The sequence below is a fragment of the Gopherus evgoodei genome, chromosome 15 (genome assembly GCF_007399415.2).
Source record: "Gopherus evgoodei ecotype Sinaloan lineage chromosome 15, rGopEvg1_v1.p, whole genome shotgun sequence".
Lineage (NCBI taxonomy): Eukaryota > Metazoa > Chordata > Testudines > Testudinidae > Gopherus > Gopherus evgoodei.
The window spans coordinates 11,434,231-11,459,803 of NC_044336.1; the positions used below are offsets into that span (position 1 = coordinate 11,434,231).

Consider the following 25,573-nt stretch of genomic DNA (forward strand, 5'->3'; position numbering starts at 1 on the left):
GGGAGTAGGGAATGGGAAGGGAGCCCTGCTGTCAGACTAGCGATACCCATCAAGAGGCATCCAAAGATTGCTTGAGGCACCATGTCTCCTGCATCAGTGTGCCAGCTGCCCATTGCCACAATACACCTCCGTGCCTTTCAGTTGGCTCCTGTAGCACTGGGCTCATACTAGTGAGTGGAATCTCAGGTTTGGTTCCCTATAGTGGCGGAGGTGATGCTCTAAACCCTTCTGAAGAGTAACCACTTCCAGGCCTAAAACTTCCGGCACAAATAAGACTGGTCCCTGCAGTCACACCAGCTAGGGTAAAGCAATAAGGGGCATTGGACTTGTGTATCATGGCTTAAGCTGATTGCCAGCTTGGATTGGTGGGGAACTTCCCCTCATGATATATGGATTCTAGGAATTCCAGGCCTTTCCTGAAGCCCCTAGCACTGATCACTGTCGGAGGTATTACACTGGAGTCCAGGGGCCATTTGGTCAGCTCCTAGGTGAAAGACTGATGCGCAGCCTGACTTTAAGATGGGCCCAGCCTGCTGTTTGGGTGTGAGTCACGCTGCTCTCAGAAGTGCTTTGCAGACTAAAGGGCAGGCAGCAAGCTGAGAGAGGGCAGCATGGGAGAGGTGGTGGCAGACTCTGCTGCCGTGAAAGCCCCATTGTGGGGTCACGCATCTGCGCACAGCGATCTCATTTAACCCGCTTCTCTGCTTTCCTCAGGACACACATGCAGAACATCAAGGACATTACCAGCAGCTTCCACTTCGAAGCCTACCGAGTGAAGCGGCTGAATGAGGGCCGGAGTGCGCTCTCCAATGGCATGGCTGACCAGGAGGCCAACGAAATGTAACAGTCTCGCTCCGACGCCAGGACCCATCGCGCTCGCTCTCTCATTTCTTTCCCTCCCTCCTTTATTTTTATATAATTCTTCTGCCACCGCCACCATCCCCCTCCCCCGCGCTGCCGATGTTAACTGACCAAATAACCTGATGCCGTATCTATCGTGAAGAGCGTGGTGACTGCCAGTCCCCTGGTGCTGCCCGTCTCGTGGCGCAGGGGTTCCGTTCTCAGCTCCCATTGGGTGTAGCGAGGGGCAGCTGGGTGGTTGAACAGGATGGCAGGGGCGGGAGTAAGGGGAGGGGAGGAGATGACTGTCCCAAATCAGAAGTCAGTCTCTATTTATTCTCTAACACTAGCCAAAGTATAACACCAGGGTATGTGGAAGAGCCCCCTCATGAAGGCCTGCTCCAGCTAACTCTACCTGGCTTCAACAGGAGCTGGAGCAGGCCCCGAGGGTTGTTTTATAATGAAATCCAAGCTGTTAGGTAGGGGTGAGTCTCCTCCTCCTCCTTGCTCATAGGAGCCGATCATGAAATGAATCTGATTTCCCTCTCCTCCGTGTCTTGAAACGGCGCCATGGAGTAGGGGCGGGGGCTGTTTCGGAGAAGAGACAGCCTGCCCTCCTTGCTGCCACGCATCATGTCTGTAAAGATCGTTGGAACCAGATGGCTTTGCCCTGCGTCACGTGGCTTTTTTATTTTCTTCTCCGTCCATTGAAGGCAAGGCTTTCTCTAAGTAAATGTGGCCTTCGTAAGCGAGGTGCGGGCATGAGGATGGATAGGGAAGGTGATCACAAACTTACCTCTGCCTCCTTTCTTCTGCCTCCAGCCCTGTGCCTAGCCAACCCACTCACCCCACTCACTGTCACCTGCCTACATGCAATAAGCCAGGAATGCCATGGGGTGACTCATGGATCTCTAAATCCCAGCCCACTCTGAGAGAAGTGCCTTTGAATTCAGCTCTCATGCAATAGCTAGTTTGTCTGTGCAGCCTGCCAAATGCCAATTGAGATTGACTCTTCAGAGATTCTTCTACCCAGCTTTTCCCTGTCATTCAGTGCTTGGACCATACCTATGGCGGGTTTCCTGGGAACACTTGTTTATTTATTTTTAATTCAGTGTCATTGTTGAAGGCTCAGAGTATGTTTGTGCGTGAAGGGGGCTGAGAACAGAACCATCTCTGCAAAGCACGGGCAGGGGGCCAGAATTATTTGTACTGTGTGACTTGTGTGTTTTATTAGGTTTTAAATAAGCCAGAGGAGGCTGTTGGATCAATTTGGTTTATTCCTTTACCTGGGCAACTTATATGTACATAGCCAGTTCCTTAATCTGGCAATGCTTTCTCTAGAAAACCATGTGCGTGCACACAGACCAAGCCCCGCATGCCACACGCATGTTAGAAGCCTTCAGCTGTAAGAAAGGCTAGGCTGGTATCTCACACAAGCTTTGTAGTATAGGGTTCCTGATCCCCAACATGGTCTGTTGACTTAGATCAGCTACCGTAAACGCCAAGTGTGCTTAAATGAAACTCCATGCCAGGGGCCAATCCAGCAGGGACAGAACCACCCATGTGCAAGTTGATCTTTGAGCAGAGATCCAGCTCTCCACCTTCGACTTCTGTCTAAAAACTCAGCCCCAAGAGAGATTCCAGTGCCTGCCCAACATCACTTTTCTGACCCCCCGTGGAGGTGTAAGACTATGCCCAGATTGTCTCGTCTTGGTGCTCCCACAAACTGGCACAGGTGTCCCAACTTCCAGCCTCACAGAGACACCTGCAGAGCCCCCCGGAACCCCATGAGGGATGAGACCAGTTCCATGTTTACAGGCGGTAGGAAGAGGGACGCCATTCTCCCCTTGATTCAGAGGCCCGCGTGCTTCAGTGGAGTATCTGCAGACTGCTGCTCCCCCCACATCACTCTTCAGCAACCCAGCCATAGAGGGTGCTCAGGGCTGCATCCCTCCATTCCATTTCCAGCTGTCTTACTATCCATGCCAGGCCAGTAACAGGAATCCATTGCAGGTGCATTGAGTCTAGCAGGGCCCAATTCCACATGATAGCAGAGGGAAGTAGCATGTTGCAAGATTGCACCCCTTCATGCCTGCATGGGCAAATGTTCTATACTGGTGGGTTTGGTTATGGGACACATGATGTGTCTGTGCAGGTGTGTTTGCCTTGCAGGTGAAATCTGTACTCAAACCCTTTAACTCTGTTTCGCCTCACTCCTGAAAAAATAGGAATTTTTACAGAGCTGTGTTAAGTTGAGGAAAATGAATTATTTACTTGCTGACTTGCTATATTTTAGCAAAAACAAAATATTGTGTATTAACTGAAAAAGGTATGTATTTCAAGTGTTAAAAAGACTATTAAAGGGGAGGGTAGAAAATCTTTTCTGCGTGATGCACTTCTGCAATTATCACCATCTTAAACTCCTTTCCTAGACAGTATCTCAAGCTGGGCCAAGCAAGACATGCCGCTTTCTCCTTTGTAATCTAATTTTTGGGAAAAAATGTTTAAAAAAATTAATCCAGATCTATTAAATATGGCCTTTGGGGTGTTATATGCATTATGACAAATTTAGTCCTTTTTTGTATAAATAATAGTGTTTAATATGTATTTCCCAAAATAAATGTTTCAAATGCAAATGGAAAGAGACTTCGAAATATTTGGTGGTGGTTTTTTTCAGAGCCACACAACCTCAGGAAGGTTGATCTTGTGTCAGGTCTTTTCCTATGCAAGGGCTTTTCTTCCTGAAGGCAAACCCAGGGGCTGCAGGGATTGCGTTAGGGTCTCCGTAGGTGATGCTCTTCTTCGAGTTGCTACGGTCCCAGTGCCACCATGCTGGGGCGTTGAAGGTGCCACTTTTGAGTAAGACAAAAGAGGTCCTGTGGCTAATAAAGATCACTCTGGTTCTTTCAACAATAATAAGGATATTGGACCAGATCTGGGATATAAGTGGAGATGGATGCTGAGCAGCCTTAAAAATCTGGACAGGCAGCCGCAGTGTCCTAGTCAAATTCTATTATGGGAGACCTACCTCCCTCAGCTCCTGTATTGTTTCATTCTGCTAAGGTATTCCCGTTCCTGATACTGGTACTGTTCTAACAGAGGCTGCAGTTCACTTGAGGCAATACCAGGAGCCTTTACTGGACCAACACTCATTAGTAAAGACCAGGAAGCTTCATGGAACGTATTCAGCTTCACGGATACTGATCAGTCCTGTCCCAGTATGTTCAGGTCTTGTTGGGACTGAGCAGAAAAGCGTTTAGGCTAAGGGGTCCAAAGAACTGGAACCCATCAGCTGCACTATAAACCAGACAGGAAGTGGAAAGTGAGGGGAGCAGTAATTCAGGGACCAGGGTACAGGACTCCTACCCTGAAGTTCCTGAAGGACTCCTACATTTTCACTGGGTTTGTAAATGGGAAGAGGAGAGTCTGGCTGGAGCTGGCTGAGACACGAGGACCTCTCCAGCATGTACCCAGCTAGGTGCTGGGATATTTAAAAGAGGAAAAAGAGACCTTTTAAGTACCATATATTCTGTTTCAACACCCTCTCCAGAGCAGTGTGGTAAGTGGCAGCAGCAGCCCTAGCTGTTTTGCAGGCCAGCATGGAAAATGGTTTTGGCACGCCCCTCCCTGCAGCAGCTGAGCCAACCCACCCCCACCCCGCACTTGCAACCAGCCAATCAGCAACGCAAACAAAAAGAGACATAATCACAGCCTGGCAAACCAAACCTAAAAGAAAAGGAGCAGCCTGCCCCAGAGCCAGCCCTGGTTGGTGGGGCAGGGGGAAAGTGTTGCAAGGATGAAGGCAGCATAGATGTGAGGATTTGAGGGCAGTGGGATCCAGAGAGGAGATACTCAAAGGAGAGGTTCCTGCACAGAAACTCTAGTCTGTGTGAATGAAGTGATCATGGATGGGCCCCACTTTTCAGGCACACCATGCACTGGCTAGCATAAGTATAGCTGTTCCCTGAGACTCTTATGCTGCTCAGATGAGTGTTCGGGAGCAAGACCCTTAATGAACATTCCCCAAAGGCTGCAGCTCCACTGGAGAAATGAGGTCTGGCCTCAGTGAAGGAGCCCAGAGTCCCTGGGTGGCAGAGCTGTAGCATGGAACAGGAGACAGGTGGTTGGGAAAGCAGCTGAGTAGAACCCTGGCGCTGGGACTAGGATGAGCAAGCCATTGTTCAGAGGCTGGTCTGATGAAGTGGGGAAAGAAGCAGGTGCTGAAGCAGGAAGAGAGGATGTGCTGACCTGAAAGCACTGAGTTACGCTCAGGTGATACTGGGATGTCCATTTCCAACACACAGTCTCACAACATGGGCAAGTGCTATTATTCTAAGAAAGGCCATACGGGGTCACACCAATGGTGCATCTAGCCCAGTGTCTTGTCTCTGACAGTGGCCAATACAAGACCTTCAGAGAGAGTGTAAAGAACAAGCAATTGGACTCAGCCACCCCTTGGCTTCTCCCAGCTTCTGGTAATCAGGAGTTTTCAGGTTGCTGCAAGCATGGGTCTACACCCATGGCCATCTTGGCTAATACCCATTGCTGGACCTATCATCCATGAACTTATCTAGTTCTTTTATGAACCTGGTTATACTTTTGACCATCACAACATCCCATGGCAATGAGTTCCAGAGGTTAATTGTGCTTTGTGTGAAAAAGGACTTCCTCTTGTTGGTATTAAACCTGCTGCCTATTAATGTCAGCAGGTGATGCACACCCGATTTTTGTATTGTGGAAAAGGGTAAATAACACTTTTTCCTCACACCAATTATGATTTAATAGACATCTATCATGTTGCCCCTTACTCATCTCTTTTGTAAGGTGAACAGCCCTAATCTTTGTCGTCTTACCTTGTGTGAAAGCGATTCCATATTCTTTATCCTCTTCGTTGCCCTTCTCAGAACCTTTTCCAGTTCCACTATGTCTTTTTTGAGATGGAGCAACCAAAACTACAGTACTCCAGGTGTGGGCACACCATGGATTTAAATAGTGGCATTATAATATTCCCAATATTTGTCTTCCTTGAGTGCTCTGCTGGCACATCGATCGTCCAGTGGTCCCATTGCCTGTTTGGCAGGTTTCTGCTTCTGATGTCCTTAAAAAAAATGTTTACTGTTAGTTTTTGCATTTTAGCAATTTGCTTCTCAAATTCTTTCTTGGTCTGCCATCTTATACTTATACTTAAACTAGCAGTTTTTGCACCTGATAGCCTCACTAGGATCTGACTTGTAAATGTTGAAGGATGACTTTTTGCCTCTAAAAGCCTCCATTACTTTTCTGTTTTTCCATGCTGGCGTTCTTTTGGTCCTCTTATTATCTTTTCTGATTTGGGGTGTACACTTAGTCTGAGCTTCTATTATGGGATTTTTAAATAGTACCTATTTTGCTTCCAGGTATTTAATCTTTGTGACAATGCCTTTTAATTTCCAGCTAACATCCTCATTTTTGTGTAGTTCCCCTTTTGGAAGTTAAACATTACCGTGGTGGTGTTTTTCAGATTATCTCCACTACAAGGATGTTAAATTTAATGACATTATGGTCACTATTACTGAGCAGCTCAACTATGTGGGTTCTTTGTGCTTCTGTGTGGATGGAATTATATTGTCTTATAATTGTCAAAGAAATATTTCTGTCTAGCTACTCTGACACACAGTAGAACCTCATTTATCTTGCAACCCCTTTTTAGCCCAATTTAAATAGTGGATGGGTTATGTCCATTGCCAAACACTTTGTATTAAAGTTTCTCCCATTTCTCCAAAACCCAATTAGTCCAGATAAATTCTTGGTCCCCCATTCTCTTCCGACAAATGAGATTCTACAGTCGTGAAACTGTCTGCACAGAGTGTCTCCTTGTTTTAGTGAATTGCAATGGGCAGATGGCCACTTGAGCTGAAGTTCTTATGAAAAAGGATTGATGTAGATGATGCAGCACTTACGAATGAGCTGGAGATGTGACTGTGGTAATGCCTCCCCTCGCCCCCAGATCCCACAAGCGTTACCTCATCCTGCAGGCTTTTCCTAAGATTCTGTTTCAGCCTATGAGCAATTTACCCCTGCACAAAGCAAAAGACATGGGAGCTAAGGGTGCCCAGCACATTGCAAGCTCCAGCCCAGTGAGTGCACAGAGCTAGCCCAACGTTTCTGCTGTATCCAACAAATGTTCCTGAGCACGATGGAGAGGGATGCTGGGAAACAGCTTGGGATGGGCAAAATTCCTCTTCTCAGAAAAGGGGACTGTGCCGTTCAACTCGGCTGAAGAACCGTTCCTCTGGGTCAAAGTCCATTTCACGGGAATGGCCCAGCAAATGACTTCCAGCTGTTAGGGTGCTATGGAAAGGTGGTTTTTATAAAAGGAGACAGCAATAAAGCCAGCTGTTCTGAGGAAGCTCTGACACGTTATGTACAGTCTGCTCTGCTGGCTGCAGCTGGACTGTTAATACAATATTGCTCCCCCAAGATTTAAAAACCTCCCTACTTTTATTTATGAAAAATACAGAGCTGCCAGTATGTTATGAGAAGTGTGCAGTCCCTGCCCCTATTGCAAGCTCATACCCAACTTAGGGCTAGGAGGCGGATCGGCCCTTTGAGAAATCTCATAACTTCTTGTCACAAGACTTTTGGCCCAAAATAGTAGAAATCCTGGGAGCTGAGCTGTTTTTGGGGCTTCAGCTGCCTTGACGCAGGAATGGGTTTGGAACTGAAATGTCGCCCCACATTAATCTAGGTTAGGGGGAGAGGGATCCTGGCTAGTTTGGATATGGGGTCCTCAAAAAGTGAAGGGATTTGAATTTGATTGACCTGGCTGGGTTTGCAAAGGCCAGGAAGGAGTTAATGCAGCCTCAGGGAGAAGCAGCTGGGTTCAATTACAGAACCATGGTGACGAGGCCTGGCCCCTTAGTGCTGGGGCAGAGTTAGGCAAGTTCTTTCTGAGAGCTCTGAGGAGTGGACTGAAGACACGTGCTGAAGGACCCTACCCGGGGCTTGTCCAGCAACAAGAGGTACTCACTGTGGAGAAAAGAGATCTGTGGCTAACAGGTTCACTGGGGGCTGGCTGGAGCCACTTGCCCCCTCATCCCCTGCTGGCTACAATAAGTCCTAAGAGCGTTTTTGCCCACCGGCAGCTCTTGGGACTGAAGGGGACAACTATACACAAAGGTTAAAGTAAGCAGGAATTGGGGGTATGGCAGCATAGCGGGAGAAGGGCTCACCTCTCCTGAAAACAGAGGGGAAGATTTCCTTCCTTTCCTGGCTGGGGAGCACAACAACCCCCCTTTTAGACTGGTACCATGAGAGCTCCTCCTCTGGTTTCAATCTACTTTAACTGCTGGTTACATCTGAATGAGCCAGTTACAAACAGAAAAGAGAATGAGACTAAACCTTCCCATGCTGGGCTCCATATAAAGAGTTGGTGGCATTTCTAAAAGGGCTCAATAGAGGGAGGCATTCCCCAGTGTATTCTCCAAAGGGCTTATGATCTGTTAGAGAAACCAACCCACAATAGTTATTTCAGGCTTTGCTCTAGTAACCCCCTGTGTTAGAAAAATCACAGTATAATGATCCTTTAATTCAAGGGAAGGCTGGACTAGTGGTTAGGGTGATAGTCTTAGAAGACCTGGGTTTAATTCTCAACTCCACCACCCGCTTCCTGTGGGAGCTTGGGAAAGCCATTTAATATCCCCGGCCTTAATTCCTCAGCTGTGAAATGGGGATTGCAGCACTTGCTCCTCTCACAGGGTGTTGTGAAGACCAATACATGAAAGCTTGTGAGGTGTTCAGGTGCAATGGTAATGGGACCTGGGGGCACTAGAAATACTTAAGATAGATATTATCATTCTTTATTAACAACTGATTCTTGTGCTGAACCCTGGGCGCTGCTGCTATCAAATAACAGCCTCTGAATTTAAGCATACAGACCTCAGGGTCTTTGTTCAGGAACGTAAAAGTCTCAGGGTGCGATCGGCTTTATTTTGTTGTTTGTTTGTTTTTTCTCCCCTAAGGGGGTCCCAGTTTCTACCAGGTTATCCTATATTCTATACTTCCAGCTTGCAGGATATGAAATGACACTCAGCTAACTTTGCAGGCCTATGTAACATCCGTAGGATTGGCAGCATTTGATTTTTATTTTTTTAAAATATATTTTTGAAAGGTATTGATGTTTATTTTCAAGATTTATTTTATCTATTTAAACTTTTGTTCACAGTTGTGTGACAATAGGGGTTATGCTTTTTTCAGTTTTTAAATAGATTTAAATTGTCATAGTTGCAGGAAACTTAGGAGGGTCAGACAATAATTATTTAATGATAGTAGATGTTGAGATTAAAAAAGTTAAAACTTTATTACTGTTAAAACACAAATAGTTAATATCACAATATACAAAGTAAATAGCCTGAAATCAAACTAAGAAGTTCTCAGGCAGCATTTTAATTTCTCTGCCTATCTGTGAATTTGTTATTTTTTATCAGTTTGTGTGTGTACAGTGAAATCAATGTTTATTAACATTTATTGATTAAAAATCTCATCCTTCCAAGCTTAAATATCAAGGAGTGGTGTTTGGGTAGCAACTTCACAACGATTGCATATTGACGTGTGGGACTGAAGAGGTTAAGGGTGGATGTCACATAAATGACAGCCTGTTGAAAAAAATGTTGTGTGTGCCCTGTGATGACCTGGAAAATTTATCTATGTACAGCTCATTCTGGCTGGTGCTATGAAGTTCTTCTGAAAGTGTTGTATCATGGAATGCCTCAGTGTGGCCATGTTGTCAGTCATCTGCTGTCAGGGTTATAGCATGTTCTCCCCCTGCCCCCCACCAGGTACAGTGGTGAGTCATTAGACTGTTAATGGTCATCTGTTCAGGTGGAAGCAACATGGGGCAATGGGCTGGCTGAAGTTTAGAGAAACCACTTTGGCCAAAGTGTATCTGCAGAGGTCTGGAGAAGTAGAGTGTGGAAGATTCCCATAGCAAAACAAAGAAATCAGTTGCAGGTCATGGGACATAAAAATTTGAGAGATGCAGGAAGCTTGGGCAGGACAGCAGAAGGCCACTGATTTCAGAGGGCAGAGAGAGACTCCATGATTCTTAAAGCCCTGACCTGCAGGAGAGGAATGCTAGACCCCATGAAAACTCTTCAGAGTGGTGAGGAGCCTGAGGCAGAGAGATGTGTGGGTGTGTTCAATAGTTTGTCCAGATCTGTGTATTTCTCATGTGAAGTAAACAGTAATAGGGTGTTAGAACCCTGTGCACATGTTGGAAAAGGTGAAGAGCTTTCAGATGAGATGAAAAGCAGTTTCTGAGTAATATTTGGACATGAAAAACCCCCTAGTACTTCCTTGTAAAAACAAACACGTGACCCCTAGTGTGCCAATTTTCTAGGTGTCCAATTACACTTTTGCCTTTCTACATTTCTTTTTCAGTTTCAAATGGATACAATACTTCTTCCTGATGCAAGAGGCATCCACTTCCTGTTCTAAACTCTGATTTAGTATTGCTAAGTACCATTAAATAGCTGCTGAGCATGACTCGGAAGTCGCTGAATTTCAGTAGTGGGTAAAGCAAGTTTTGTGTACACAAAGGCCAAATCATGCCCTTTCTCCTCTAAATTCAGGATCTGAGCCACAGTTTAACAGGAAAATCCATTACTAAGAGAGTCTGTGACAGATCATCAGAAGCTGGGTTGAGGGTTTCATGCCTGCAAAGCAGGCAAGAAACACATCCCTCCCCCGCTGGATGCCCTGAGATCCACTGTACTGCTTTAGCTGCAGGTTGCCAGACTAGTAAAATGCTTTCCATCTACACAGCACCTTCCAGCCCAAGCTCTCAAAGTGCTTTGCAAATGTGGGTTAACCCCTATTTTTCAGGTGAGCACTGAGAGGCAGCGAGACACAGGATGGTTAAGTGACTTGACCAAAGTCATTTCATGAGTCACTGGCAGAGATATGCGTAGAACACAGGAGTCCTGATTCCTTGTACTAACCACTGGACCACACTCCAGTAAAGCCGTGCCCTTTCTCTTCCTCTCCTGTTTGTCAGCAGCTCAAAGGTTAACAAAAAGGCAGCACCAATCCCTATTACTTAGTATATTGTGCAAAAAGTAAAGTGAAAATAAGTCTCCCTTGTTCTCAGGGAGACTAACCATTCCCTGAAAAGTTCAGCCCTGCCTCGGGGAAATTGGCTTACCAGCGCTGCAGTGGGACAGCAGGGGGCTCAAGGCAGATGACTTGCTGAGTGGCCTCACTTTAATGGATGATGGAAAAGAGGGACAGTTTAGTGACTAAGCAGAGGAGGGCTTTCCAGAGCTAGCGACTTGGGTGGAAATTTTCACTTTGATTTGTCTTGCCACCAGAAAAACCAGCACAAGTGAAACTTGGCCTCTGAGGTTTTTTGGTCCCTCCCCCAACCCCGCATCCAGTAGCTGTTAAAATTACTGGCTCTTACAGAGATGTGTGCTCAGCAAGGCCAGGCTGGAGCTGGCTTTCTGTTCGGGCTGAGTGGCCCACCCCAGAAAGCATCTCCCTTTCCAAAGAGGATGACTATAAATAAGAAGAATAAAAGGGAATATAAATAATTAAAGCCACTCATAGTGAGTAGTTTCTGAAATGTCTGCCTGATTTAAAAACTAATTACTTTGAGGGTAATCATCACCAGAAGCAGCATATATTTACCCACAATGCTGCACTTCTTTTGCCTTCCTTTCTCTCTCCCTCCTGATTGTTATCCAAGGCATTGGTATTCGCTTATCATTCATCCACAGCACACAATAAACTTTGTTGTACTCTTCCATCTCTCTCTCTGATTAATAACTTCATTGAAGACCTATTTCAGAATGAAATAAATCCTCTCTAGATAATAATGCAGGTGCCAACAACAGGGGAAATCTCAGATACGAGACACCAGGGAGTAGCGCTCTCCCCTCTGCAAGGGAGGGGAGTGGGGCTCACGCTGCATGGCAGTTTAGTGCTGAGAGCAGACTTTGCGATCAAAGCGGCCATCTGCAGTGGTTATGGGGCAGTCCCTTTGAAGGTTCCTTCCTCCCCAGCTCATGTGGGCTGTGGGGCATATTATAAGTCTGCTGTACTGGATCCAAGACAGAGTCTAATGGACGGGGCTCGGGGATGCCGATAAAGTCTCATCTACACTGAGGTTCTGGTGAAATTCACTGGGGTAGACCAGCTGCCAATGTTTTTATCACCATGTCATCTATACTTGCTTGGTCAGGGTGAGATGCTGGGGAGGTAAAAATGCCAGTGTGTGGTCTATGCTAGCTCTCCCACTGGTGAAGCTACACCAGGGCCAGGACACAGATGGAAGAGTGACAAAACTTCCCAGTTGAGGCAGCAGATAACTGATAGTAACTCTGAGGAGATTCCAAAGATTTGGTTAGGAGTCATGATAAACTCTACTCATCTTCCCTCAAATTCAGGGACAAAACACATCACTGTGGGTTTGAGCACTTGATTGTTTTTATTTTCCACGCTTGTGGGATTCTACTAACAGCTTCTAGAGCATCTGCCCCAGCAAAATTGCATTCCTATCCCCCAGGTTAGTTGCCTTTTAAAACTCCGCATGACCAATGGCCGGCTAGTCTATAGTATGTTTGAACACTGGCGACTGGCTTCAGGGCCTCAGTTTGGGGTTCCCAGTTTGTAACCTTAGGCCTGATTTTTTCAGAAGGGCTGAGTGCAAACAGCTCCTGGAGCTGTAGGTGCTCCAGGAAAAATGCACTCTGGGTGTTAAATGGGGCAGCTTAAATGAGTGGTGCCTTTTGAATATGTTGTCCTAGATTATCTATTACACACGTGGTTCTCTTTAGTGCAATTGTATATATTTCAGAAGCTAATAACAGTGCTCACTAACTGGCCAGAATTTCAGCACAAAGCTCCTTCTCCTCTCCACAGTCCTCATAGGCTGAGAACTCACTCTGCTGAGTTCTGATCCCACTTACCCCAAGGTTATTCCACTGACTTCAATGGATAATAGAATCAGACCCTTTTTGCCTAAGTCGCTTTCTGCTCATGCAAAATTCTCTAGCTGCCAGTCTCATTGCTCCTTTTAAACCCTAAAGCAAAGGTTTTCTCCCCGCCCCCACTAAATGAAAGTTTGTAACTCTTTCCTCTGTTTTAATTTGTTTTTAATCTGGCAAACCTTGTGAACGGTGCTCCACAAATTAATAATCACCATCGAACTGACTTAAAAGCAGTATTGTGCCGTGTTGCCTCATTTAGGAAAACAGAATAATTTATTTCAAACTTATGGGATTTGGGAGAACTGCAATCACAGACCGCAATATTTTCTCATTAACATTAACATTACCCATCTAGGCTAAAAACTGCATTTTCATAAGTCATGCTTCCTTCAAAGGCACCTCACAAGCTTCCCAGGGACTCAAAAAAATTACTGAAGCTTAAAAGGATATCTCATAGCATGCAGCAGCAATGTACTGAATTCCCTCATCTGATTAAAACCATCTTCCCGTGCCCATTCCCCCAGGGCTTACTAATGGGTTCTTGAGTCATTCCCTCACCCTGATAGCATCTGATATCCCAAACTAATGGGTGTAGGGCAGTTCCTCACAGGCAACCCTATAAAAACAGCCTAGAATGCACAGCCCAGCACTTGTCATGAGTAGTCCTTCGGTAGCAAATAAGCATCCACCCCTAGCTCCATTAGAAACAGCCATACAGCAACAAACTGGTAGGGAAAGCCAAGCATTCATTAGAACCAGCCCTGCAATAACAAACCAATCTGCAGGGAGCCTGGCCCCTTACAAGCCGCCCTCAAGAATAAACCAATGTTCCAAACCTTGCTTCATTACAACCAACCCTAAAATAACAAAGCAATGCTCAGTGATCTTCATAGAATATCAGGGTTGGAAGGGACCTCAGGAGGTCATCTAGTCCAGCCCCCTGCTCAAAGGGGGACCAATCCCCAGACAGATTTTTGCCCCAGATCCTTAAACGGCCCCCTTTAAGGATTGAACTCAACCCTGGGTTTAGCAGGCCAATGCTCAAACCATTGAGCTAGCTCTTGATTAGCCCTGTAATAACAAACCTGTGTTCAAAACCCACTCTGCTTTCCTTGAGCAGCCCTACGATAACAAAAGTTCGCACCGCCTCGCAAGCAGCCCTGCCCTGTCAGAACAGCAGGTGTCTGGTATCTGTGGAACAAAATGGAATATTTCATTAAAGAAGCAAACTTCAGATCTGGCTTTCCAGGGGGTTGTTCTAAACAATCAAGAATTAAAACTGGTTTGAAAATACCTCAGCCTCGTCCCTTTGACTTCAAAAGCTGCTGGTCTGAAGTGCTGCTCCTCTCTTATCAGTGCTACCTTTACTGTTAGTTTGGCACTGGGATCAGCTGCCACTGGTGCTCCAGGCAGTGTGATAAGGGTCAGGGGAGTTTGGGGTGGTGGTCGGGGCAGGGGTGTGGATAGGGGCCGGGGCAGTCAGAGAACAGGGGGGTTGAATGGGGTCAAGGGGGCAGTCAGGAAGGAGGGGGGTAGTTGGATGGGGGCTTTCTTTCAAAGTAATTCCAAAGTAATGGGTAACAGAGGACGATCTGCACTTCTAATGCTATTGCAGCAGAAGCACAGGAGGGCTGCTATCACTGTGACCCTCACAGCTAACAGAGTAGAAGAGTGAATGGGGGGAGCAGGGCAGCAGTAGCGAATGTAGAGAGAAGCTAGGAAGCAGCTAGGGTGACCAGATAGCAAGGGTGAAAAATCAGGGCAGGGGGTAATAGAAACCGATACAAGGTAAAGCTCCAAATATTGGGACTGTCTCTATAAAATCAGGACATCTGGTCACCCTAGAAGCAGCAGCGGGAGAACGGGATTGGTGCCAGGCAGCAAAATGTGGGAAAAGGGGAAATGAGAAGAATAGGATATTGGTACTGGGTGAATAAGGCCTGGGGAATGGAAGGAGCCATCAGTGAGCATGGGAGGCAAGATTGTAGAAATTTTGGTGGTGCCCAGAACCCGCCCCCCCCAACTCTGCCCCTCAGACTCCGCCTCCACCTGCCTAAGGCTCTGGGCAGAGTTTCAGGGGGAGGTCTGGGGTGCAGGTCCTGGGTTGGGGATTAGGGTGCAGGAAGGGTGCAGGCTTTGGGAAGGAGTTTGGGTGCAGGCTCCGGGCTGGGACACGGGGTGGGTGTGCAGGAGGGGGTGAGGGCTGCAGGCTTTGGGATGGAGTTTGGGTGCAGGCTCTGGGCTGGTGGTAGGGGTGTAGGAAGGGGTGAGGGGTGCAGGCTCTGGGCTGGTGGTGGGGGTGTAGGAAGGGGTCAGGGTGTAGGCTCTGGGAGGGAGTTTGGGTGCTGGGTGCAGGCTCTTGGCTAGGGCAGGGGGTGGGTGTGCAGGAGGGGGTGAGGGGTGCAGGCTTTGGGACAGAGTTTGGGTGCAGGCTCAGCTGGGGGGTGGAGGTGTAGGAAGGGGGAGGTGGTGCATGCTGGGGCAGAGGATCAGGCTGCAGGGGAATGAGGGTTGGGGCTGAGGATGAGGGGTTCATGATGCAGGGGGGCTCAGAGCTGGGGCAGAGGCTCAGGGTGTGGGGGGATGAGGGCTCTGGCTGGGGCTGAGGATTCGGGTGCAGGGGGATGAGGGCTTTGGCTGGGGCTGAGGATTAGGGTGCAGGGGGATGAGGGTTGGGGCTGTGGATGAGGGGTTCATGATGTGAGGGGGCTCAGAGCTGGGGCAGAGGCTCAGGGTGTGGGGGGATGAGGGCTTTGGCTGGGGCTGAGGATTAGGGTGCGGGAGGATGAGGGCTCTGGCTGGGGCAGAGGATCAGGGTGCAGGGGGATGAGGGTTGGGGCTGAGGATGAGGGTTTGAGACGTTGGAGAGGCTCAGGGCTAGGGCAGAAGAGCAGGGTAAGGGCAGCCGGCCTTGCCATTAGCGGATAGCAGGCGCTAGGACCCTCTGGCAGCAGACAGCAGTTCTGCCGGGAGCCGATCTGCGAGCAGGCAGGGATGCGGTGGAGGGGGGACGCAGGGGGAGGGGTGGAAGGCGGAGGCCGGGACCCGCTCCAGGCAGGGACGTGGCGGGATGGGGCGGTGGGGGGAGACCCGTGGGGGCTAGGGCCGGGACCTGATCCAGGCAGGGCCGGGGAAGAGACCCAGCTCCAAATATTGATGGAGCAGGGCATCCGGCCCTGAATATTCCTGGAGCCCGGGCACGTCGAGCCCATATAAGCAGCCGCCTATGTCAGTGAGAAGTTGGTAGATGGGGTGTTGCAGGGAGCTGGCTGAAAATTATTAGCCAGGAAACAGAATGGCTTACAACTTGTTTTTGAGGTGCAAGCCAAGCTGTGGATATGACCCACAGCCAGACTAGAAAGCAACTGACTCTTGCTTGGTGTGATATTGAGAACTGCAGGGGCCCCTTTGTTAATTGGCATTGATGGATGGCCAGGCGGATATCCTCAGGAAAGAGGGGGTGCAGCTATGAAGCCCTGTTGGTCCACCAGAGCCTGCGTGTGTTGATGTTTAGGGCACAGGGCAAAGCTTGTCTGTTCCCTCAGGCCTCTGCCTGCTGGGCTGTGTATTTGGGTTTCAGGAGTCCTGAGCACCCACAACTCCAGTAGGAGTCAGTGAGGGTCACCTCTGATAACCATCCCTGGGTTTATTCTAGGGGGCGTGAGTCTGTGCAAACTGCCTTTACTTGACCTGTTGTAGCTTTTAATGCTGTGCGTGTGCTGTGATCTGAGCCTTTGTCAGCTCAAGGACAGACTATTGCAGTGGGCCATACACAAGCGGCAGCTCATCCCAGTTTTAGTGGCTTTTCATATCATTTCCTGTGAAATGGACTAAGACTAACAACTCACTGCCTGGAGGCAGGTCATGGGCAACAGAAAATCAGACACCTTGGAACCCTGTTATCCTAAATGGGATTCAAACCCATGAAAACCCCGTAACCCAATACCAGTCCCTGAGCTATCCAGCCCCCCTTAGCCAAGCCACCTCTTAAAAAGCGTTTTACCGCAAACCCTTCTCAAAAACTCCCTTTAACTAGACCTACAAACCTGGCTTTAAAAATAAAATCTACACAAAAATGTAGCCTGTTAAGAAACACACCCTAACATGTCCTTATTGATTACAGCGATATGAAAGTAGGAAGAACCCGTTAGTTCCCTTTTATGTTGTCGCCACAATTTATATCCTATTACCTGTAGGTTTATGTAGGGGAGCGATTTCTTGGAGATGATTACAGCGACTTTCCTCCTTTCTCCTACCACCTCAGGAAGAAAGACGAGATTGCACATCATATTCCTAACGCAAAATTACACATTGGAGAGTCTGAGCTCCCCTCGGGAGGATCAGAGCATTCCTGTATAAATATCTGTCTCCGTATATGTAATTTGCAGATGAAATTAAGTCTGTGAAGAAAGAGAAGTCTGTCTTTTTATGTGCGGGCTGTCCAACTTTTGCCTTGAATATCAAAGTGAAGTGAGTTACAAAGCATTGGCTCTCCAGGATTATCTAAGAAACCTTGTAGATCCCAAGTGACAGGGGTTACCAGATCAAAAGATGCAGTACTTATGTAGAAAACTGCCAATGTAGTTCTTAGATCAGACCCTAATAGCCAAAGTCTCAGGTCAGTTTACAAAGCTCAGAGATTTCCAAGGTAACAAGGAGAAAAATGAGAAGCCAGGGGAGGTTGGGGTTTCATGTGGATTTTGGATTAAATATTAATTCACTGTATTTGGTCATAAGAATAAACATCTTCATTAATAATGTAGACACTCATTATTATTGTGATAGTGGATTGCCGGAGCTAAGGTTGCATAAGCAATTCCATTCTAACCCCCTGTTGTCAGTCACTTATAACTTACCAAAACCTTCACCTTTCAAGCTATGCCTCTTTGTAAGGTGGTTGATTAATTTACGTCATTATTATTTGTTTATTTTAAAAGCTTGGGCCAAAGTGGTTGCACTTAAGTATGAAGAGAATTAAGAAAATGCACTTTTCCTCAATTAAAAAAAATCTTATGATGTTTTTGTGCAAATCCCAAATTTCAAGGAGACAGAAAACTGAACATTTGCCTGGAGATAGCCCCCAGTATCACGGCTGCCCAGAGCAGCATGGGGCTGTGAGTACTGGGGCTTGTGACTCTTCATTGGGAACAAGGAGAGAGGCTGTAGCTAGTTAAGTGGGGAGGTGGACGCTCTGTGGGGCTTTGCAGAGAGGGCACCAGAGGGGTTTGCTGGGAAAAGTTTACTGGTGCTGAAGACGACCAGGAGCACCCAAGACTCACCACTGGACTGGAACTTTGCTCAGGACTCCTGACCTCTGTGTGCAGACACATTGATCGGTGTCTGCCCTTCCAGACTGTGCTACCACTGAGCCCATGGGGCCTTGGTTTGGCAACACTACATTTCCCCTTATTGTTTTTCTCCTCTCATCCCTGTGTAAATAAATATTTCCCTTTCTTATATCCCTTGTACTTTTCCGGTCAGTGTGTGTGTTCACTCTGGGGGGGTTGGAATAGGTGCCCCTGGGGTGCAAGGGATTTTTCCTGCTGCACTGCTGCATGCGTCTTCTCTTGGCCAGAGTCTTGCAGAGCAGACTCCATCTTGGCCACGAGGGCGCTTAAGTTACACTTAAAATAAAAGTGGAGCAATTTTGAAAATTTGGCTCCAGTTGTGAATGTGTAGTATTTTTAATTTTGCATGTCTGGATCTACATTCCTCTTTGCTCACAGTCTGACCTTGGGAACCCATCTGGAAAACAGGACAACACAAATTAAAAACAAATGTAAAACTGTCACTGAAAAGAGACTGTTAAGAGCTTGTCTATATGATGGGGTAATATGCCTTGGGGGTGTGACCTGTAAAGCACAGGAACATGTTACACATTAACTGGTCCATGTAGGTGAGCACAGAAGATTCCCTAGTGCACTTTAACATTGTGCTGTCTGAAGCATTTAGTGTGCACTAGCAGTGTTTACATGGCCAGTTAATGCACAACACGTTACTGTGCATAGCTGTTCCATATGGACAAATTCTTAGGTGCCCAGTTTTCCAAAGATTGCAGCATTCCAGTGTAGTGCAGTACACTGATTTAGACGATAAAATGCGTTTACTAGCAGCACACCACTGATTCACCCAGCTCTGGTTACCAATCAGCAGAATCTGTGCTAACCACTGTTTTGTTGCTCAGAACAGGGCGCATGCATGATAATTCCTTGTCCACTAGTTTAGGGTCCGTTTGCTTTCTGGAGACTCTGTTTGTTCTCTGGGTTAAAAATATACTGTGTGTGTTTGCATGTGCTCACTGGCTCTTTGTACTCGATGCAAAACATAATTCGGTTAGAATGTATGTATGGAATTTCCCTGCCTGATGGTATTAATTCTCCTTTGACAATGTGTCCATAAGAATGAGACGAAAGGTCCATCTATCCCAGTATCCTGTCTTCTGACAGTGGCCAATGCCAGGTGCCCCAGAGGGAATGAACAGAATAGGTAATCATCAAGTGATCCATCCCCTGTCACCCATTTCCAGCTTCTGGGAAGTTGTGGGTTGGAATTTCTTAAGCCCACAGCACTTTATCCCTGCTTTTGCAAAGAAGAAGAACCATTAAAATCTGTTTGAAATGCAGAGCTTACTCTGCTGACTCACCTAGGCAGACAGATCAGGTATATCATGTTAGCTCCCACTGAGTTTATAAAAATAGAAAAGAAAGAAAAAGCTGAGAGCCTCTCTGAAGCAGAAAGATGTAGGGTGAGAAAGGAAGCACTGCCAGTAGCTAGCTTTGGGATGAGCCAGCTGAAGAGTTAACTAGGACCATAGTTTACCAATGCAGGTGCAGGCCTGCAAAGGCTTTTGCTGATTGAGTATAGTCACTGGGAAAGCCTAATGAAACCAAGAACACTAAGGGATTGCATTCCCAAGAGCCTGTCTGCATCGTTGTTATGGACTGGAAACCTCTCTGGATGCCACTAAATCATCAATGCCAGAGCTTACTGTCATCCCTACTCATACAGACATTTCTGAAGATCACATATTTTCCTTTTCTGTGTACCACATTGTACCAAATGGCACATACAGTAGGTCTCTTCAGTTCAAAATCCATTGCTTCATGTAACTGCAGTAATGTTAGGACAAGAGAGGATGTGAAATCACCACTTAATGGAAAAAATTTGTCACTTATTGGCAACCACTGTATTATGAATAATAGCTTCAGGGATAAGAGGGCCCTGAACCACTGCCCCATTCCTTCTACAAGGGTTTTTATCCTTCCTCTGAAAATTATTCAGAGTCAGGACAGTGCTACGCTGTCAATAGATCCAGCATATGTGTTAAGGAATCAACTACCTAGAATTCTAACAGGCGTACGTTAAACTTGCTTGGTGAAGTTATGGTGGGATTGGGTAGGAGATGGGGTTTTGATTCAACAGGAAAACAAGTGAGTCCATTTCAGCAGTGACTTGCTTACTAGGCCTCTCATCGATCCTGATTAGCACCCATTATACTTGTCCTTCCTATCAAAATAAAAACACTGGCAATAAGCACACCAGAGTCAGCAATACTGAACTTACCACAAAGGAAGGTATCCAGCTGATTCAGTGCAAAGAAAGATTCTAGTCACTTGCATCTTGGGAGAGAGGCCTCTTCCTTCAGGTGAGGGCGGGGAGCCTTGTCCTAAATTGGCTCACTGGGAAGATGAAAATGCACCTGTCTCCTCAAATCCCTTGCATGTGACAAGTGATCAAACTACAGTCCTTTGAATATATAATCCTAGCAAGCACTACAAAAAAAAAATTCTCTAAAAAACCTGGGGCAGGCTATTTGGAGCCCATGCTGCATCACATGGGAAATGGTCTTGTCTGATTTGGCTTGTTTAAATCATCTTAATAGTTCTTACTGAAATGGAGAGAAGGGGAAAAAAAAAACCCTCTGCATCCTCAAGGCAAGTATATTTGGGCAAAGCAATAAGACAGACGTGAAGAGGTTTGGAGGTTACAGTGGGAAATAGCAGTTATTCCCAATAAGCAGTGTTTAAATGGAGTGCTGCTGACAGTACCCTCAGGCAGGTTCAAGGGTTCCAAGATTTGCAACTAAAAGATTAACCAAAATAGATGTCTTATTACAGGCGAGTTTGTAGCTAAATCATTTAAAGTGCCTTTAGACTCTGTAATGTTTTTCCGCTTAAGTACTCGTAGTATTTCTGCTGGTTCCTCTCGGCTTTAGTGAACAAGTAATGAAGGGCCCTTGATCTAAGGAAGCCCGAGACCCTTCTGATAACCACAAGGACCTCCGTGTATCTGAAGCACTGTGACTGAGTGGGAGGCTGTTTGTTTGTTTTGTTCTTTAAGTCCAGGGGAGGGGAGGAGGAATCCTTGGCCAATTTTTTCCCTCCTTTCTGCTGTTGTGTGGTGTGATTTGCTGTCTGCCTGGATTATGTATGCCACCCCAGAGGGGATGCATTCCCATGCCCATGCCCATATATTGAGCCAAATTCTGTCTGCTACAGGCAGAGAGGGAGTATGGGGTGGGATATTTGTGCCTTGATTTTGGGTATCTTCCCAAACCACCAAAAGGTCACTCCAGAGACCCCAAGGTAACAGAGGAGCATTTGGGGATCAAGGACATGCTCGCCAGGCTTCTACAGTACGCCCCCTATATCAGAATGGGGACCACAAAGCCCCACTCACACAGTTTATTGCTGCTTTGAGCAAAGGGTACTGCTGGTAATCTGGGTATACTACAACCTTGCTTTGCACGAGTAATGCATGCCTAAATTGGGATCATTTGCATGTTTTGGGCCATAGTTTACAGAGCTCAATAGGATCCTTTGGAGTGGGAGGTGCTGTTTGAAAATGCCAGTTCTAATTACCATCCTAAGGCAAAGGTGAACATAGGGGATCTTGGTTTCCTAGGTATTGCCATATTACTGAGAGCAACAAAGTCTCAGGTTTACTGATAGATTGAGAACATATCCAGATGGTGTTAAATCCTTATAGTCCCCCAGGATTTGGAAAGATAAATCTCTTAAGAGGAGGCCAATTTGAGCAGGAAAGAAATTGGAAATACAAGCTTCCCCACCCCCCAAGCCTGTTTCAAAGTTCTAAAGCTAAGTGACGTTTCTATGTCATTCAGAAAACCTGAGATTACTTATTTTTTTCAATATGTCCCAGATAATCGCCCACTTAAAAAATGGCTCCAAATCAGTTTGCAATCAATTTTATTTAAAAATAAAAAGGAATTAGAATTAAGAGTTCCTGTCAAAAAGTAGAAATCTGCCTTATTACCTGAGCACAGTGTGTTCTGACCTGTCCAGTGGCCATTTCAAAAGCATCAACATCATCACCACGATAACTCTCAAAAGAACATGGCTTCCTTGCAGAATGAGAACCATCAGGACTGATCTATAGTTAGTTCCTTAAGGCCGTCTGGCTGGATCTTCAGTCCGTGTCCATCATTGATGATGATATTGTGCTACTGAAGCTTTTGGAGCCCATGTGGTCACCAGCTGGGTATCAGCATTCCCTTGTAAATGCACTTCCTAATTAATTGCTCTTCATCCTGATACGTCTGTACTGTATTAAGGAAGCCACCAAAGCTGAACCAGTGCTGATGGAGGTGGTTGCTGGGATTGGTACGTTCACATTGTGAGGGTGTTTATACAGAAGCCACCTGAGACAATCTGGCTAATTGTCCTTCTTGCCAAAATGGCCAAGAGTATCTCTGTCTCTGAAGTGAAAACGACCAGTGAAAACCTTGTGAAAGCACCATTCAGGTATCCAGTGTATTGGCGGCAGAAGCCTAATGAAATAAGGTCTAAATAGGCAAAGGTCAAATTCCCACCTTCTGTAGCAAACGAATGTCTCATTTATCTTGGTATGTTTATTATTGCAAAACCTAACAGGCCCAAATCTAAGCCCCTGATCTGAACCCTCCTTCACTTTGGGGGATTTTCTGAGCTGAGTTTAGATTTATATCCTTGTGTTGTTTTCCCTCTAAAACACTCTGACAGCTTCCCTTCTGAATGAGCCCCCTGGTCTGTTATAGTTGAGAGGGAAGTTAGTCTTTGCCTCAGTGCTGGGTTCTAAGTGAAATGTCCTGTGATTTTATTGTGGGAGGTGTCAATACTTTTTCGGAAAGCACCAGCTCCTGGGCTCAGGTGATTACATGAGAATATGAGATTTGACTTTTTTTAAAGTAAGTTTCAATCTGTAACTTAGGCTTTTGTTTGCCAGAGTGAGACCCTGAGCAGGAGTGGGGGTAGGGGTTGTGTATAATGAAGCCACAGCACTATAATTTGGCAATTAACGTAACCCACATTTGTAATGTACATGATTTCTCAAAAGTCATGCTGGTGCATTTCCCCCCCTTTATTTTAATGTATTATTTGGAAAGCTGCCCTTTTAACGCCCCTGGTACTAAGAGGAGGACACTTATGCATGGCTTCCTTCTCCCAAGAGTTAAAATGCTTAATTTAAAAAAGGTTTTTTCTAGAATTTCTGCAACAGATACAAGCATTTTGTCCTTTAAACAAAGCACCATCCAGGCTCTGAATTCCCTGTGCTAATTAACTGCACATTCTGTTAGGGCTGGTGAATTATTCATTGCGACTGGAAGCCAGGATATCTGGGTTCAATTCCTAGTCCTCTGAGTCCCAATGACTTTGTGCCATAGAGCGGTGTGATGTTTTGGACAAGCCACCTAGCCTTGCTGATCCTCCTGTACAGCGTCTGTCCAATGGAGGTAATAGCTAGCTACGTCATGGGAGGCTGATGAGGCTTAATCAATGAAGGTAGCTGATACGCTTTGAGAAGTAAATTGCCCAGGGTTGTTACTTGTGGTGCAGTGGGCAGTATTTATTCATTGTATTAGCAGCTCTCACAGGTTCTAGGGCTTTGATACTTCAGTCATTTCCAGCTACTTCACTCCTTACCATTTTTTTTTAATGATCCCATGTTTCTTTTTAGTAATGTTGGAAGGTGGTAGCTTGACAGCCCTGGTGACTGAGTAGACACAAAACAGTAACATCAGCAAACAGTTGCACTGCAGGCCAGAATATCCAAGGTGATGGTGAATGCCCCTTTCTGGAGCTTTTGAAAACTACGTGAAACCCTGTGGTAGTGATGTGCTGCAGGGAGCCTGAAGGACCATCATCACATAACACAGGAACCAGGGGTCACCCAATGAAATTAAGAGGCAGCAGGTTTAAAACTAACACAAGGAAGTACTTCATGCAACACATAGTCAACCCATGGAACTCTTCCCATGGGATGTTGTGAAGGCCAAAAGTATAACTGGGTTTAAAAAAGAACTAGATAAGTTGATGGAGGATAAGTCCAGCAATGGCTATTAGCCAAGACAGGTGATCCAACCCTGTTGTCCAGCCCCAGCTTCTGGAGATACTGGAAATAACTAACTAAAGTAATAATGTTAACTCTGAGTGGGAATAAGGCTTTCCTGGCTTTATAGTCACTAAAGCTGCCACCTCCTTATCACTTGCCCATTGTAGAAATGAGACTTAACCTCACTAATACTTAAACCACAACTACCCTGGGAGAAGAGACATTTGAAACCTCCAGAAAAACATTTCTATTTAAAATAGGGACTAGTGAAAACTGCAATATACCTAGCAGCATCTAGAAAGCCCTACGTGTGGATTACATGACATGTTGATTGGTTCGTGCTTAGCAAAGGCCTAATGCAAAACTGTAGAGGTAACATCCTGAACTTAGGGAAATTTGGGCCCAGATATGAGTTTTGCACCTTTGGGCTCATTCAGATCAGGGTAGTGAGTGTATTTGTCTCCACCTCCCATGCAGAACAGAAATCTACTGTTCATGCCTTCCATGTTCCAGGCACCATATTTCCAAGCTCTGTGCAAAGCCATGAGTCAGATACTATAATCAACACACAGGCAACTGCAACAGCCTGTGTTCTTCACAATAGCACCTTGGACATTAGCATATGACTTACTAAGAGGGGGAATGTTAGCTGGGGGACATGAGCTATACCTGATTCTCTTCAAAATGTTTAATGGGATCTTTAACTTCCACTGGATTCTGGCAGAAGAGGCCTCAGATAAAGTATAACACAATGTTCTAAAAGCAGGAAATCTATAACAGCTGCCGTGATTGTAGTCAGGCCAGAAACTGAAATGGGACCTTTCAGTTAACTATAAAGACACATTGGCAAGCAAGCTACTGATATTTTGGATTGGACTGAGCTGGAGAGGAGAGCATCTTATACTGACAACAGTCAGAAAGAAAATACTTGACTTGAGGGACCACGGGTCTGATCCTTTATGGACATTCTTGTGGTCCTAGGACTTATGAAGAAAGATTAAAACTAAAGGAGTGTGGTCTAATGGTTAGAGCAGAGTAGGCGCCAGGTCACCTTGGATCTATTCTTTTTTCTATCACAGATTTGTTATATGCCTTTGGACAAATCACTTTCTCTCTCTTCCCTCCGTATCCTGGGCAGCAGAACAAGGATAATCCAACCCCAACCTCCCAGCTGTGTTATGAGACATAAAGCACTTTGAGACCCTTGGATTAAAGTCTCTATGTGCAAAATATTTCTTCCTAACCCCAGTCAGTTACTGGGTAAAATATGATTGTTTGTATCCCTTACATTAGATAAGTTTAAAAATAATTGAACTGTAGATGTTTTTGTTATATAGAACAATCTAGTTGGGTTTTATACTCCTCCTAATTTCTTGGCCTCAGTAATATCTTGTGGCAATGAGTTTCACTGGGTAATTATACATTATGTTTTTTTA

The 25,573-nt window shown here is 46.0% G+C and overlaps 1 protein-coding gene across 6 annotated transcripts in view; it reads left to right on the forward strand.

Annotated features, from left to right (window-relative positions):
- The window catches only part of SEPTIN9 (septin 9), a 267,635-nt gene extending 265,180 nt beyond the window's left edge, over positions 1-2,455 (forward strand). For all 6 annotated transcript variants that reach the window (XM_030534403.1, XM_030534402.1, XM_030534405.1 and 3 more), the window contains one exon: positions 715-2,455. In XM_030534403.1, coding sequence (XP_030390263.1) covers positions 715-844 — 130 coding nt within the window. In that variant the 3' untranslated portion in view covers positions 845-2,455. The remainder of the gene's footprint in view (positions 1-714) is intronic.
- The last annotated feature ends 23,118 nt before the right edge of the window (positions 2,456-25,573 follow it).